Source organism: Elephas maximus, chromosome 19 (genome assembly GCF_024166365.1).
Source record: "Elephas maximus indicus isolate mEleMax1 chromosome 19, mEleMax1 primary haplotype, whole genome shotgun sequence".
Lineage (NCBI taxonomy): Eukaryota > Metazoa > Chordata > Mammalia > Proboscidea > Elephantidae > Elephas > Elephas maximus.
The window spans coordinates 16,537,985-16,554,526 of record NC_064837.1 but is presented as its reverse complement, the minus strand read 5'-3'; the positions used below and the strand labels follow the sequence as shown (position 1 = coordinate 16,554,526).

The following is a 16,542-nucleotide window of genomic DNA, read 5'->3' as shown; positions in this document are numbered from 1 at the left end:
GAGTTACCAGTGACATTCTAGGAAGGCTGGAGCAGTCAATACTGACATAGCTGGCCTGGACTGGAGGCGCAGTTTATGTGCAGTGTGTATCCGGATCTCGGCAACTGTAGCTTCAGAATTCTAGCTTGGGAAAGGGGAAGGCAGAGGTTCCTGGGCTCCCTAGACAAGCTTTAGCGCCACCACGTGGTAAGGAGATTTGGATTTTGTTTTCTTTCCTGAACGTAAGCCCACTCAGAGTCAGAATTTGGTGTTTCCAGACCAATTAGTAATCATTTGGGAGTATTAAAAATAAAACAAAATTCAAGCAACAGTAAAGGAAAAAAAAAAACAAACTCCCATTCCTGCCACAGATTCAAATTAGTGGTTAAGAGGGTGGGCTCTGGAGTCAGACATACCTGAGTTCAAGTTCTCCAATGGTACCTACCTCATAGGGTGACGGGGGGGATGGAATGAGATAACCTGTGTAAAAGCCTTCATACAGAGCTTTTGATCTAGTATTTTCTTCAGCTGTTCCTACCACAGGTGATCAGCCTGTGCACTAGAACCCAGCTTTGGCTCTGGTTCATGCTGGCCTCCACATAAGCATATTTTTTCGTTCACTCATGTCCAGCTCTGTTTCTTTCATGATCAGCTCTTCTGTGGCTTATGTAGGTACGCCAGGCCTCAGGTCATCCCAAATAATCAACTAGTGGATAATAACAAGGACCTGTCCCGTGAATTTTCTCATCAAATCCTCAGACACATACACACACACAAAACGAAACTCCATCTGTAAATGAGATACTGGCCTTGAGATCAAACAGACCAAGGTTCAAATCCTGGTTCTGCCACTTACTAGCTGTGTGACCTTGGGCAAGTTACTCAGCCTCTCTGTGCTGCTGTTACCTTATCTCAGTCACCTTGTCCACACACCCTTTGTAACCCACACTGCCCTTTTCTGGTGTAGATTTCTTCCTCTAGGCAAGTGTCCATATATCCCAGGGGCACATCTCTAAGGAACAGATTTCTGCATATCAAGCCTGGAGGTTATTGCCAAATAATCTAAGACTAAATTTTCTGAAGGTTGTTGTCAATTTCCAAATATCTATTCCCTAAAATGCCTGGACCAGAATCTTACCAAGATGCCGCCTCAGCTGCTGTACAATATATGAAGTTCAAATTCCAGCTCTGTTACCGGTAGCTGTGTGCCTTTGGGCACTTAGCCTCTTTGATCTTTTTCCTGGCCTGTCTTCAGATGTGGATGCCTCCGCCTTGAGGTTGTTTGTGAAGATAAAGCGAGATGTTGTAGGTAAAGCACCTAGTACAGTGCCTGATGTAATAGATACTCAGTAGATGGCAGCTAGTTTTTTGTTTTAATGAGGAGTTTCTATTATTCTGAAAAAAAAATCACCTATGAACTAAGAGAAAATATTTCTAGTTGTTGTCGAGTCACGGTGACCCCGTGTGTGCAGAGTAGAACTATGCTCCATAGGGTGTTCAACGGCTGACCTTTGGGAAGGAGATCACCAGGCCTTTGCTCCGAGGTGCCTCTGGGGGACTCAAACTTTCAACCTTTCAGTTAGCAGCTGAGCACCTTAACCTTCTGCACCACCCGGGGACTCCCAATGGCTGTTTACATATACCTTTTCAGGAGCACAGTTGCTACATAGGGTCGCTATGAGTCGGAATGGACTTGATGGCAGTGGGTTTGGCTTTTTTTTTTTTTTTTTTTGGTTTCAGGAGCACAGGTTTACAGGAGCCAGGGTCGCCTAGTAAGAAGATGCTCTGAGTGGCTTTGGGTTTTTAGCTCTGTGGCTGAGCGAGGGTGTCAAAAAGCAAAACCAAATGACAGAAAAAAAAAAATCACCTGTGGAGAGTTGGTAAAGACCGCACTTTAAAATCACCTGGGGCCTTGGCAGCACCCGTAGCCCTAGCCTTTGCTGGGCAGTTCATGTTGGCGTGGAACTGGCAAAAAAGGAGAAAGAAAAGCAAAAGGGGTAAAGGAGGGTAGAAATGCCCCAAGTGTAGTCCTAGTCAGATCAGATTTTAAAGTCCAAAGTGCGCTAGCTTTCTTCCTCTGCAGAGTGCTTCTTACATCATTGGGTAAGCGATGACAAAATAGTTCAGCTCTGAATCGATCAGCTTTCGGTACTTCCTGTAAATTTCCCGCAGCGTCCTGTCCTCCTCATTCGTCTCATATCTGTTTGTATAAATTCTCACCTGTGCCAAGAGAGAAGAACACACACACACAGTGATTACATCATTCAGGCATTGAAAACAATCCAAATGATTTACAAGTGCAATTTTTGGTGAAATCAGAAAAGGCCCAGACAAAATAGCAAGGAAGAATTCTCAAAATTTCCTTCCATGCAGTCATTAGTTGTCACTGGATAAAAAATTAGTTTTTGTTGGACATTTCATGAAATGACTGCCTTAAGGTGTCTTTTCCTCTCTGAGTCCCAACATAGAAGCACCATGCCTGGATGCCTGCTGTCCTGAGGGCCCGCGCACAGGGCTCAGATGCCCTTGCTCTATCCCTGTGGAAGCGGCCCTGGGGCTGTCTTACCTTGAGTGTGCGCAGGGAACACTGCCTCTCTTCCTGACTCTTCAGGATCCGCTCCACAAACTTAACATTGAGGAAAGCCCAGATTTTGAAGTAAAATAGCTTCCTGCAGGATAAGATGAGGAGGTGCAGCTCTTCATCGAGTGACTCATGGTTGTTGTTGAACTCAAAAGTTAATTTCTGGAAGACCACCAAAGGGGAAGATGTTTGTGGACAGAGATGGTGGAACTGGCTGGGTCATCCCATACCATTCCCGTGACCCGGCTTTGGGCCTAATAGCCGTGGTGGTTCTGGAGCTTTAGGTAAGGAATATGGGTCATATATTTCTCAGAGAAAGAGATTTGAGAACGAATGTGATCTCCATCAAGTTTGCACAACTTGGAGTTTGGAGACAGTGTACTTGGAGTCCAGAGACCAGGGTGCCAGTCCTAGCCCTGCGTGGAAGGATAATAATGACGTCTGCCCTGCCCGCCTCAGGCTAGGTGAGTATCCAGTGAACTGTTAGTACTTTGTTGTCCATCACTGTTGGTAGTGGTGTTTATGTCTATTAACACCAATTATCACAACTTTCTGTGAGGTCCTTAAAAAGCCAGTTACTGTCGAGCAGCCAGGCCTTTCTTCTGAGGCACCTCTGGGTGGGTTTGAACTGCCAACCTTTTTGTTAGTACCCAAGCACACACTGTTTGTGTGACCCAAGGAGACCTGTATGGTCCTTAAGAGGAACAAAATTATCCTGATTTGATATGATAAGTAGGAAAGTTGCCGGATTAGAAGACAGCCCAGAACCTCTGAGCTCTTTAGTGACCTAAGTCCAATCTGGCTTTTTATTTGGTTTGGTTCTCCCCATTCTACATTTCCTATGACCCAGTGTTATGGATTGAATTGTGTGCCTCCAAAATATGTATTGAAGTCCTGGCCACCCATAACAAGAGAAGAGATTGAAGAGGAAATAAAAAGACTCCCAACCAAAAAAACACCCTGGCCCAGACAGCATCACTGGAGAATTCTACCAAACATTCAGAGAAAAGATCACACCAGTACTACTAAACTATTTCAGAGCATAGAAAAGGAAGGAATACTCCTGAATTCATTCTATGAAGCCAGCATAACCCTGAAAGACTCCACAAAAAAAGAAATTACAGACCAATATCGCTCATGAATATAGATTTAAAAATTCTCAACAAAATTCTAGCCAATGGAATTCAGCACCATATCAAAAAATAACACACCAAGACCAAGTGGGATTCATACTGGACATGCAAGGATGGTTCATCATTAGAAAATCAATCAACATAATTCACATAAATAGAACAAAAGAAAAGAATCACATTATCATCTCAATTGAAGCAGAAAAGCCATTTGATAAAGTCCAACACCCATTCCTGATAGAAATTCTCCACGAAACAGGAATAGAAGGGAAATTCCTCAACATAATGAGGGGCATCTATACAAAACCAACAGCCAACATCTTCTCAGCAGAGAGGCTGAAAGCATTCCTCCTGACCACGAGAACAAGAATAGGATGCCCTTTATCACCACTGCTTCTTAACATTGTGCTGAAGTCCTAGGTAGGGCAATAAGGCAAGAAAAAGAAATAAACGGCATCCAAATTGGGAAAGAAGTAAAACTATCCCTATTTACAGATGATATGATACTATATGTATAAAACCCCAAAGATTCAACAAGAAAACTACTGGAATGCAAAGACTTGGCAGTGTGGCAGAATGCAAGAAAAACATAAAAAATCAGTTGGATTGCTATCCACCAACAAATAGAATTCCAAAAAGGAAATCAGGAAAACAATGCCATTTATAATAGACCCTAAAAAGATATAATACTTAGGGATAAATCTAACCAGGGACATAAAAGACCTACAGAAAGAAAACTACAAAACATTACTGTAAGAAACCAAAAGACACCTACATAAATGGAAAAACATGCCATGCTCACAGGTAGACTCAACATTGTGAAAATGTCAGTTCTACCCAAAGCAATCTACAGAGAGAATGCAATCCCAATCCAAATACCAACAGCATTCTTTAACCAGATGGAAAAACTGATCACCAACTTTATGTGGAAAGGAAAGAGGCCCTGGATAAGCAAAGCATTATTGAAGAAAAAGAGCAAAGTAGGAGGTCTGACAATACCTCATCCCAGAACCTACTATACAGTCATTACAGTCAAAACAGTACAATGACAGACACATAGACCAATGGAACACAATCGAGAACCCACCTATGGTCAGCTGATCTTTGACAAAGGACCAAAGTCCATTAAATGGGGAAAAGACAGTCTTTTTAACAAATGTTGCTAGCAAAACTAGATGTCTATCTGCAAAAAAATGAAACAGGACCCATACCTCACAGCACACACAAAAACTCACCAGAAATGGATTAAAGACCTAAATATAAGACTAAAATGATAAAGATCACGGAAGGAAAAATAGGGACAATGCTAGGGGCCCTAATACATGGCATAAATACAATATGAACCATAACTAACAATGCACAAACATCAGAAGATAAACTAGGTAATCGGGAGCTCCTAAAAATTAAACACTTATGCTCATCAAAAGACTTCACCAAAACAGTAAAAACAGAACCTACCGACTGGGAAAAAAATTTTGGCTACAACGTATCCAACAAGGGTCTAATGTCTAAAATCTATAAAATACTTCAACACCTCAACAACAAAAAGACAAATAATCCAATTAAAAAATGTGCAAAGGATATGAATAGACACTCCACCAGAGAAGACATCCAGGTGGCTAACAGACACATGAGAAAATGTTCACAATCATTAGCCATTAGAGAAATGCAAATCAAAACTACATTGAGATACCATCTCAGCCCGACATTACTAGCACTAATCAATAAAACAGAAAATAACAAGTGCTGGAAAGGTTACGGGGAGATGGGAACTCTTATGCAGTGCTGGTGGGAATGTAAAATGGCACAACCACTGTGGAAAACAATATGGTGCCTCCTTAAAAAGCTAGAAATAGAAATACCATATATATAAAAAAGAAAAAGAAATACCATATGATCCAGCAATACCACCTGTAGAAATATATTCTAGAGAAATAAGAACGGTCACATGAATAGACAGATGCACACCCATGTTCACAGCAGCAAAAAGATGTAAATGACCTAAGTGCCCATCAAAAGATGAATGGATAGACTACACACGATGGAATACTACTTAATGAGAAAGAACAAAGATGAATCTGCGAAATATCTCACAACATGGATGAATCTGGAGGGCGTTATACTGAGTGAAATAAGTCAATCACAAAAGGACAAATAGCGTAGGAGACCACTGTTATAAAAACTCAAGAAGAGGTTTACACACAGAAAAAAACAGTCTGATAGTTACGAAAGGGGAGGGTTGGGGAGGGGAAGTCACTAACTAGATAGTAGACAAGTGTTAACTGTAGTGAAGAGAAAGACAACACACAATATAGGGGAAGTCAGCACAACTTGACCAAGGCAAAGTCATAGAAGCTTCATAGGCACATCCAGATACCCTGTGGGACTGAGTTTCTGGAGCTGAGTGCTGGGGAGCATGGTCAAGGGGGTCATCTAGGTCAACCGGTGTAACAAAGTTCATAAAGAAAATGTTCTACATTCAACTTTGGCGAGTAGCATCTAGGGTCTTAAAAACTTGTGAGCCGCCATCTGAGATACAAGTACTGGTCCCATTCCCATCTGGAGAAAAGGAGAATGAAGAAAACCAAAGACACAAGGAAAATATTAGTCCAAAGGACTAATGGGCCAAAAGTACCACAGCCTTCACCAGCCTGAGCCCAGAAGAACTATATGATGCCCGGCTACAACCACCATCTTCTCTGACAGGGATCACAATAGACAGTCCCGGACAGGGTGGGAGAAAAATGTAGAACAGAATTCAAATTCACAGAAAAAGAAAAAAAAAAGACCAGACTTATTGGTGTGACAGAGTCTAGAAGAACCCCCGAGACTATGGACCCTGGATATCCTTTTAACTCAGAACTGAAGTCACTCTTGAAGTTCACTTTTCAGCCAGTGATTAAACAAGTCTATAAAACAAACAATAACACATGTGAAGAATGTGCTTCTTAGTTTATTCGTGTGTATGAGACCAAAAGTACAACACCTGCCCAAAAGCAATGGCAAGAAGGCAGAAAGGGACAAGAAAAATGGACAGATGAAACAGGGAATTGGAGTGTGGAGGGGGAGAGTGTTGACACATCACGGGATTACAACCAGTTTCACAAAACAATTTGTGTATAAATTGTTGAATGAAAAACTAGTTTGCTCTGTAGAGTTTCATCTAAAGTGCGCGCACACACACACACACACACACACACACAAAGAAACTACAATGAGATACCACAATTTCACCCCGACATTACTTTCACTAATAATAAAAAAAAAAAAAAAACAGAAAATAACAAATGTCAGAGAGGTTGCAGGAAGATTTGAACTCTTATGCATTGCTTGTGGGAATGTAAATTGGTACAACCAACGTGGAAAACTATATGGCCTCCTTCTCCTTAAAAAGGTAGAAATACCATATGATTCATGAGTGGCACCTGAGGTCTTAAAAGCTAGCGAATGGCCATCTAAGATAAATCAATTGGTCCCAACCCACCAGGAGCAAAGGAGAATGAAGAACACCAAAGACACAAGGAAAATATTAGCCCAAGAGACAAAAGGGGCCACATAAACCAGACTCCATCAGTCAGACACCAGAAGAGCTGGATGGTGCCTGGCTACCACCAAAGATCGCTCCTGAAAGGGAACACAACAGAGAGTCCCCAGCTGAGAAGGAGAAAAGTGGGGTGCAGAACTCAAATTCTACTAGAAAGACCAGACTTAATGGTCTGACTGAGACTGGAGGAACGCCAGAAGACATGGCCCGTGGACTCTCTGTTAACCCAGAACTAAAACCATTCCTGAAGCCAACTCTTCAGACAAAGAATAGACTGCACTATAAGACATAAAATGATACTCATGAAGAGTGTGTTTCTTAATTCAAGTAGTTACACTAGACTAAATGGGCAGCTCCTGTCCGGAGGCGAGATGAGAAGGCAGAAAGGGACAGGAGCTAGTTGAATGGACACAGGGTGGAAAGGAGGAATGAGCGGTCACATTATAGGGATAGCAACCAGGGTCACATAACAATGTGTGTATAAATTTTTATATGAGAAACTAACTTGAGCTGTGAACTTTCACCTAAAGCACAATTAAAAAAAAAAAAAAATATATATATATATACAGTCCAGCAATCCCATTCCTAGGAATATATCCTAGAGAAACAAGAGCTGTCACACAAATAGACAAATGCACACCCATGTTCACTGCAGCATTATTCACAATAGTAAAAAATGGAAACAAGCTAAGGGCCCATCAAAAGATGAATGGATAAACAAATTGTGGTATATATGCACAATGGAATACTACTTAACAATAAAAAACAATGGCGAAGTATCTCACCTCCTGGATGAATCTGAAGGGCATTATGCTGATTGAAATAAGTCAATCACAAAAGGACAAATACTGTATGAGACCACTATTATAAAAACTCAAGAAAAGGTTTACATGCAGAAAGAAACAATCTTTGATGGTTATGAGGGAGGGGAGGGCTAGGGAGTGGAAATCGCTAACTAGATTGTAGACAAATGTCAACTTTGGTGAAGGGGAAGACAACAGACAGTATAGTGGAAGTCAGCACAACTTGACCAAGGCAAAGTCATAGAAGGTTCCTAGGCACACACCTTGAGGGACTGAGTTTTGGGGGCTGAGGGCTGAGGACCATAGCCTTGGGGGATATCTAGGTTAACTGGCATAACGTAGTTCATAAAGAAAATGTTCTACACCCTACTTTGGTTTGTAGCATCTCGGGTCTTAAAAGCTTGGGAGCGGTCAGTAAGATACTAGCTCAAAGGCCTAATGGGCCACATGAACCACAGCCTCCACTAGCCTAAGCCCGGAAGAACTAGATGGTACCCGGCTACCACTAATAACCAATCGGACAGAGATTGCAATAATAAAAGCCAAATCAAACCCACTGATGTTGAGTTGATTCCAACTCATAGCGACCCCATAGGACAGAGTAGAACTGCCCCATAGGGTTTCCAAGGAGTGCCTGGTGGATTTGAACTGCCAACCTTTTGGTTACTCTTAACCACTATGCCCCCAGGGTTTCCGAGATCACAATAGAGGGAGCAAAATGTAGGACAAAATTCAAATACACACACACACACACACACACACACACAAAGTCTAGACTTGCTGGTCTGACAGAGACTGGAGAAGTACTTGAGACTGTGGCCCTTAGACACCCTGATAACTCAGAACTGAAGTCCATCTTTCAGCCAAAGATTAGACGGGCCTATGAAACAAACATATAAGGAACATGCTTCTTAGATTAATCAAGTATGTGAGATCAAATGGACAATGCCTGCCCAAATGCAAAGACAAGAAGGCAGGAAGGGACAGGAAGCCTGGCCAAATGGACGCGGAGAACCCGGGGTGTAAAGGGGTAGAGGGTTGACATTTTGTGGGGATTGCAAGCAATGTCAAAACAATTTGTGGATTAAGTTTTGAATGAGAAACTAATTCGCATTCTAAACTTTCACCTAAAACACAATAAAATAATAATAATAAAAAAAACTCTGCTCATATGCTGTTATTTAATGGGCTTAAGCATCACAAAGATTGTGAGGATGGTGCAGGACCGGGCAGCGTTTCGTTCTGTTGGACACAGGGTTCCTATGAGTCGGAATCAACTCAACAGCACCTAACCACAGCAACAATCATGTGATTGAATCGGTTTGGCCTTGAGTAGAGCAGATTACCTTCCATAATGCAATGTAATATAATGTAATCCACCATTTAGGTCTTGCCAGTGGGTCCTAAACTTAATCACTTCCGAGTTATAAAAAGAGCAGAATAGACTTAGACACACACACGGGAAGACAGATGCCATGTGAGAATTGCCAAGCAACTAAGGAATTCCCTGGGGTTCCAGCAAGGAAAGAATCAACCTGACTGAGGCCCTAACTTGGACATTTAGCCTCCAGAACTGTGATTTCTGTTCATGAAAGCCGCCCACTTGTGGTATTTGTGTTGCAGCAGCACTAGGAAACTAGGACACCAGGTGCAGCTGTACCCAGACAGGCTCCTGCTTAAAGCCGACTACAGGAACTTCATTGTCTCCTGCTTCTTGCTGTGACCCAGAGGAAAGGTGGGAAGAGGGTGCCAACCTATTCCTCACCCACAGGGGCACCTTCTTGCTCAGGTCTCGCAGCTCAGAGTCAGGGAAAAGGGGCTTTTCTTGGTTGACAGCCAACCAGAAAATTCCTTATGTTCTATGTGTAGGAAATGAGCAGCAGCTTTTGTAGTCTGCTATGGTCTTAGGGGAAACCCTGGTGGCACAGTGGTTAAGTGCTACAGCTGCTAACCAAAGGGTCGGCAGTTCAAGTCCACCAGGTGCTCCTTGGAAACTCTATGGGGCAGCTCTACTCTGTCCTATAGGGTTGCTATGAGTCAGAATTGACTTGACGGCAATGGGTTTGGTTTTTTTGGGTTTATGGTCTTAGGAGGTAGGGAAAGGTTTAGTCTGGTAACATTTATCAGAACCTAAATTTGAGTACAGAGTCCTTGGGTGTTACAAATGCTAAAGAGGCTAACCAAAATGTTGGAGGTTCAAATCCACCTAGTGATGCCTGGCGATCTACTTCTGAAAAATTAGCCATTGAAAACCCTATGGAGCATAGCTCTACTTTGATACACATAGGGTTGCCATGAGTCAGAATGAACTCAACAGCAACCGGTTCTGAATTTGAGCACAAAAAGGAATGTGTGTTTATATAAGCCCAGCCAAGGGGAGGTAACAGTGGACTTTTTTTTCTGGGGAAGCAAGGAACCTGAGTGGCGGACACTTCTTGCAACCTCCCTTCCCCTCACTTCATACCCACCTGCAGAGTGTGCCGGAATGTGGGCAGGAGATCCATCAGGGTGGGCCTCATGGACCAGTCTGGGTCGCTGAAGTAGCAGCTTCTCAGACTGATGCTCCTGACCGGGATCTCCTGCAAGAGGATCCGGGCCAAGCGCTCGTACTTCATGACTCGCTCAAAGAAGAAGTTTATCTTCAATTTGGTAGCATGCTTGGTCAGCTTGGCCCAGGACATGCCCCAAATGACCTGCCCATGGGGGTCATGGATGTGGCATTTGATGTTTATGGTCCAGAGGGTGCTGGCATTGTTCTCACACAAGTTCTCGAGCAGCTCGTCAGAGATACAATTGTAGTTGAGGGTCAAGATCTCCAGGTTGCGGAATATGGCCATGGTCTTGTTGAACTGGGGGCTGCTGTAGACAGCGAGGTGATGACTAAAGAAGTCCTCGATGTTGAGCTCTGAGGCCAAACTCTCGTTCCTTAAGTAGCTCAGGGAGTTTAGTACATGGCAGCCTTGTTCCACCGTCATCCTGGCCCCTTTCAGGTTGAGATAATCCAGGTGTTTGCCCATCTTCTTTAAGAAGAAGCTCAAGCTCTTGACGAAGAAGCTCCTGACGCTGTTTCTCCAGACTGCGCGGTCCAGTTCCAGGTGCTGGATGGACAGAGATTTCAGGCGGCTGTTACTCTTGCCCAGACAGGAGAGGAGGCCTCGCATGGTGACCTGGAATTTTTTGGTCAAGACAGCATTGTAAGGATTGAGGAATTTGATCTCCAGGTGTTCCAGATAACGGCCAAATTTCTTAACATACCAAAGGGCTGACTCAAATTCTGATGCGTGCACCCTAGAAGGTCTCCCGCTGAATGTGATGGTCCTGTATCGCCAGAGGTCTGCTGAATACATCATCTGGTTCCACTTTCTGCAGACCAGGGCCGCCCTGGACCGGTCCCTGTCTCCCAGCCACCAGAAGACACGACGAAGACACACATCGGGCAGAGTGGCCCAGCAGCTCTGGTCTTGGGGCTGGATCAGTTCTCTTTCTTCATCCATCGAGGAACCGGCTGTGCAGTGCAGCTGTGTGGGAGGCAGGGCTTCCAAAAATGAGGAAAGAAAAGCAATCACTTGTTTTCTGTGGGGAGTAAAAAGGAAAAGCCATTACCTGTCAAACAGAAATTAAGTTCAGTTGAACAAATATCCACGATTGTCCTCTGTGTGGGAGGCACTGTGCCAGGTGCAGGTTCAATAACAAATCCACAGTACAATCCACACCTTCAAGGATTTCACAGTCTATCAGGGGAAACAGACCAGCATTCAATTACAAAATGGTGAGAGAAGTGAAAAAGTACCGGCATATTCATGGTTCAGGGGTAGCACAAGCAGAGGGCGATTGATTCTGTCTGGGTAAGGAGAAAGTCCACCCCCTGCCTGTGTTTCTATTACTGTGGTGGCTTGTGTGTTGCTATGATGTGGAAGCCATGCCACCGGTATTTCAAATACCAGCAGGGTGATCCATGGTGGACAGGTTTCTGTGGAGCTTCCAGACTAAGACAGACTAGGAAGAAAGGCCTGGTGACCTACTTCTGAAAATTAGCCAATGAAAACCTTACAGGTCATAACAGAACATTGTGCGACTTGCTTTCTTTGGATGTGTCATCAGGAGGGATCAAGTGCTAGAGGAGGACATCATGTTTGGTGAAGTAGAGGGTCAATGAAGGTGTGGGAGTACCTTCGTGAGATGGATTGGCACAGTAGCCACAACCATGGACTCAAACATGCTAGTGATCATGAGAATGCTAGACTGGCCAATTTGGTCTGTTGTACATAAGGTCGCCATGAGTCAACTCAATGGCATGCATCTATCTGTCTGTCTATCTGTCTGTCTGTCTGTCTATCTGTCTGTCTGTCTATCTATCTAATCTCCCTACCTCCCTACCTCCCTACCTATCTACCTACCTACCTACCTACCTACCTATCATCTATCTATCTATCTATCTATCTATCTATCTATCTATCTATCTATCTATCTATCTATCATCTATCATCTATCTATCTAATCTATCTATCTATCTATCTATCTATCTATCTATCTATCTATCTATCTATCTATCTATCTATCTATCTATCTATCTATCTATCTATCTATCTATCATCTCTCTCTAATCTCTCTATCATCTATCTATCTGTCTGTCTGTCTGTCTGTCTATCTATCCAAGGAGGAAGTAGAGAGAGCTGCTCAGAGGAGTGACATCTGGGCTGGATTTTGATGGGTGAATAGGATTTGCAAGGCAGACCAGGTTGACCTAGTGGTGGTAGTGGAGAAACTGAACATTCCAGGTAGGTCACAGAACTGTGAACTTACATGTTCATATTCAGGGAACTAAAAATTGTTCATCTGGAGCTTAACTTGTAAGTGGAGGGACTGATGGGACTGGAGCTGGAGAAGTGGGCAGGTGCTGGTCAAGAGGGCCCTGAATCATTTGATGACAACATCCTAGAGGCCAGTGATTCCAACAGTCCCCTCACTTGAGAACTTGGAATTTTGACTTGGCCTGTCCCCTTGCCTGGATGAGGATCACTGTATATATTGAGATCCATGGCTGATGGTTGTGTTTATATTTAAAAGATAGCAGAACAAGGGTGAAGAACCACAGCTGAGGTCATGGGGAACCATGGAAGTTCAGAGGGTTGTATGTCTGGAAGCCATCTGGTCAGCCTTGAGGATATTCTGGAGGAGTAGAGGACAAGTGGTCAAGAGCACAGTCCAGGTTCTAACAGCTGGGACTTGGGTGGTGTTGTAGCGGGAATGGAGGGGAGAGGATAGGTTTGTGAGTTCTTTAGAGGACACAGTTTGGTAACTGGCTGAATGTAGAACTGGGAAGGACTGAAAGGGTTCTGACTCAAGCTCGGATTCCAGGGGATACCACCAGTCAGGCTAGGGAGTCCCAGGAGAGAGGTGAGCTAAGGCCTGCCTGATACAGTGAGTCATTGGTCCAACTTTTCATAGGCATCTGTTGAAATTCTCGTGACTTTTTGCTTTCAGTGTTTCCTGAGAACTCTCCTACTTTTCTTTGACTCTCCAAAACCTCCCATTCTTCAAGGTTCAAGCCCTGCCATCCATGAAGTTTTATTGGCTACTTTACCAAGTGGCTAAGATTATTGATCATGGCTCATAAAAATTCAAGACTGGAAGAGACCTGAGAATTCATTTCTTTACAAATGGAAACTGAGGCCCAGACAGATGGGTGGACTTGCCCATGGTCACACAGCAAGTTACTTAGAACCCAGGCTTTCTGACTCTCTCTAGGGTACTTTTTTTTTTTTTTTTTTTAACCCTCACTTTTTGGGTTTTGGGTGCAGATGGGGGCAAATTATTCATACTTCTTAATTCAAGATGGAACCTCTTTGGTTTTATTTATTCGTTTATTCCCTTTTATCCCTGTGCCCCACTCCATGGCCCCCACCACAGGCAACTATTTAAATGTGTTTGATGTGCATCTTTTTGTTTGTATGTGCTTGCCAAACGTGTTTGTAAGGTTCATTCATGTTGCTCTGGGTACATATCGCCCATTACTTCTATGGGCTGAATAGCACCCATGTGAGTATCCCCCACCTTTTTCCTCTCCACTCTCCCTGGGATGGACACCCAGACCTCCTTCAGCTTCTGCTCCCACCAGGTGACAATGAGCACCTTCAAACGTGCTCTTGTGTGGGGCTTTCTTTGGGATCTTCTCCAGCACCTTTGTCCTCATTACCCCATCACTCTCCTTCATTGCCCTGAACAAGTTGGCCCCTGCTGGCGCTCCCATTTCCAGACCCAGACTTCCATAAAGAATTTCATAGCAGCCCATCCCCCCCACGACATGGAGCTGCAAGGGGTTCCCCATCTGCCTGCCCGATCTCCCTCTCCTCCAGCCAGTGTCCACCCCTTCAGATAATGTGTGTCCATGCCGCCTTCTCCCATGGGCCCACAAACTCCCTGAGGCTAAGGAAAGTTCATTCTTCTTTTCAGTAGGTGCTTCAACATTTAATAAGTGAATAAGTATAGTTGTTTCTGGGATCACATGTAAACTCCCTGGGGCTAAGGGTTCTACCCAGTGGTCAGCACAGAACAGGGCACTTACAAGGAGCCAAGGAAATGCTAAACCACTGCAAAAGCTAAAGCAAACCCCTTGCCCTAGCAAAGTCACAGGTCAGATGGATTATCACTCTAAGCCATAGGGTGGGGTTGGAAGAACACCTTTGGTGGGCTGGGGAAGTAGTTGCCAGTAGCCCTAAAGTCGTGTAATTCTTGGGATGCCCCAGACCTTCTCACCAGTAAGAGGCAGTGTAGTTTGGAGGGTTGAGTCCTGGCTCTGTCAACTACTAGTTGTATGACATTAGCCCAGTTATTTAATTACTTTGTACCTCGGTCTCCCCTTTTCTAAAATAGGGGTGATAACAATACCTTTCTCCTAGTGTTAGGAGGATTAAATAAGCTGATATATGGAAAGTACCAGAACAATGCCTGGCACATAGTGAACGCTATATGAGTGCTTGCTGCCAAAGGCCGTCTGCAACGTTCCTGTAAAGAAGGTATTAAAACAAACAAACAAACAAACAGAAAAACCCTAAACCCGTTGCCTTCAAGTCGATTCGACTCATAGCGACCCTATAGGGCAGAACAGAACTACTCCATAGGGTTTCCAAGGAGCAGCTGGTGGATTTGAACTGCCAGCCGTAGCTCTTAACCACTGCGCCATCAGAGCTCCAGGAAGGTATGGACGCACCCGTTTTACAAATGGGGAAACCGAGATGTTGGAAGGTTAAGTTTTCCAATGAGATTTCATAGTAAACGTGGGAAGGGATTCGAACCCACGTTTAGGGAGACTAAGGACTCCCTAACCTAGGCTCGGTCCACCATATCACATAGCGGTCAACAAAGGAAGGAAACCTAGGGACGTCTCATCAACTAGGGGGAAGAGGAGGTGGGTGGCCTTGAAGCCGGCGCAGCCAAAGAGCTTCCAAGAGACTCGCGAGAAGGGCAGCGCCCCCTTCCCGTGCGGGCCTCGGGGTTCCCCGTGGCCGCCCCCGGCCTGCGCCCGCCCTGAGCCGGTGTCCCAGCTGCCCGCGCTCGCTTGTTACCCGCTGGCTGCGCCCCGCTCGGCCTGCGCCGGGCTTGGGCTGCAGGGACGGCGAGCGCCTGCCTGCTCCGTCCGCGCCGCTGCTGCTCGGACGCCAACTCCGCTTGCGCCTGGGGTCTGCGCCCTGCACTACCCAGAACTGCGGAGGCTAAATGCCTGGCACCTGGCCGCCTTTGTGACGCGCTGCCACCTGCGGGGCTCTGCTAACGCCTGCCGGTAGCAGGGGCCCAAGCCGGGAGTTGCCGGATCAGCTGATCGTGTGTGTGGATGGCAAGACTGGCCACGCTCAGCCTGTCCAGGAAGGCGCCCGGGGCCGGGGGCTGGGAGGAGGGCGCTCGGTCCTCTCGTGGGGTGACCCCGGGTGAGGATGGGCACGCCCCTTGCCGTTTTCAGCTCGTGCAAAGAAGAGGTTCTGTCCTGAACCTGGGGCTCAGGCCCGCACGGTCTGCAGCCTTTCCCGCCCTGTTCTTTCTGCCCCTCCTCCCCCCTCTCCCCCAGCCCCGGTACGAGCCTGTGCGCCTCTCCTTCAGCAGCTGCCACCGCTCTGCCCAGGGTTCCACTCTCCTCCGTAGACAAGGCCCCCAAAGGCAAGCCTTAAGAAAACCTGACTTAGCCCAACATGACAAAGCTTGAGAGCTGTCCAGCCTTTCCAGTCTTGGGAGGGTGGGGTACACCTAGCCCAGCCATCCTTCTCAGCCCTTCTCTCTCCTGGCAGTGACTGGTACCTTAACACATCTCCCCAAAGCCCAGGCAGAAAGGCTGGGGGGTACTGCTTGCAAATAGGTAGGGTGCAACTCTAGGCTTCTCGCAGCAGCTCCCCTTGCCAAAGGCCTTCAAGGGCACCACTTCGGGCCTTACCTGCCCTTGTCCATAGCCCCAAACTTATTTCTCTCCCTCAATTTCTTCTTTTCTGCTGCTTCCCAATTCCTGTGCGCTGCCAT

At 45.3% G+C, this 16,542-nt stretch overlaps 1 protein-coding gene across 1 annotated transcript; it reads right to left on the bottom strand.

The window, feature by feature from the left end:
* Positions 1-1,139: 1,139 nt before the first annotated feature.
* Positions 1,140-16,542, bottom strand: FBXO39 (F-box protein 39). Its single transcript, XM_049859407.1, has 4 exons — positions 16,460-16,542; positions 10,506-11,610; positions 2,546-2,722; positions 1,140-2,199 (listed from the first exon to the last, which is right to left on the bottom strand). Exons 1-4 carry the CDS (start codon positions 16,540-16,542, stop codon positions 2,071-2,073), a joined length of 1,494 nt encoding a protein of 497 aa, XP_049715364.1. The 3' UTR covers positions 1,140-2,070.

Coding starts and splice junctions, on each gene's coding strand:
- FBXO39 (XM_049859407.1), bottom strand. CDS start 16,542: ATGGCAGCGCACAGGAATTGGGAAGCAGCAGAAAAGAAGAAATTGAGG. Junction 11,611..16,459: donor GGGGCTATGGACAAGGGCAG/GTAAGGCCCGAA, acceptor TACTCCCCACAG/AAAACAAGTGATTGCTTTTC. Junction 2,200..2,545: donor GTTCCCTGCGCACACTCAAG/GTAAGACAGCCC, acceptor CTCTTGGCACAG/GTGAGAATTTATACAAACAG.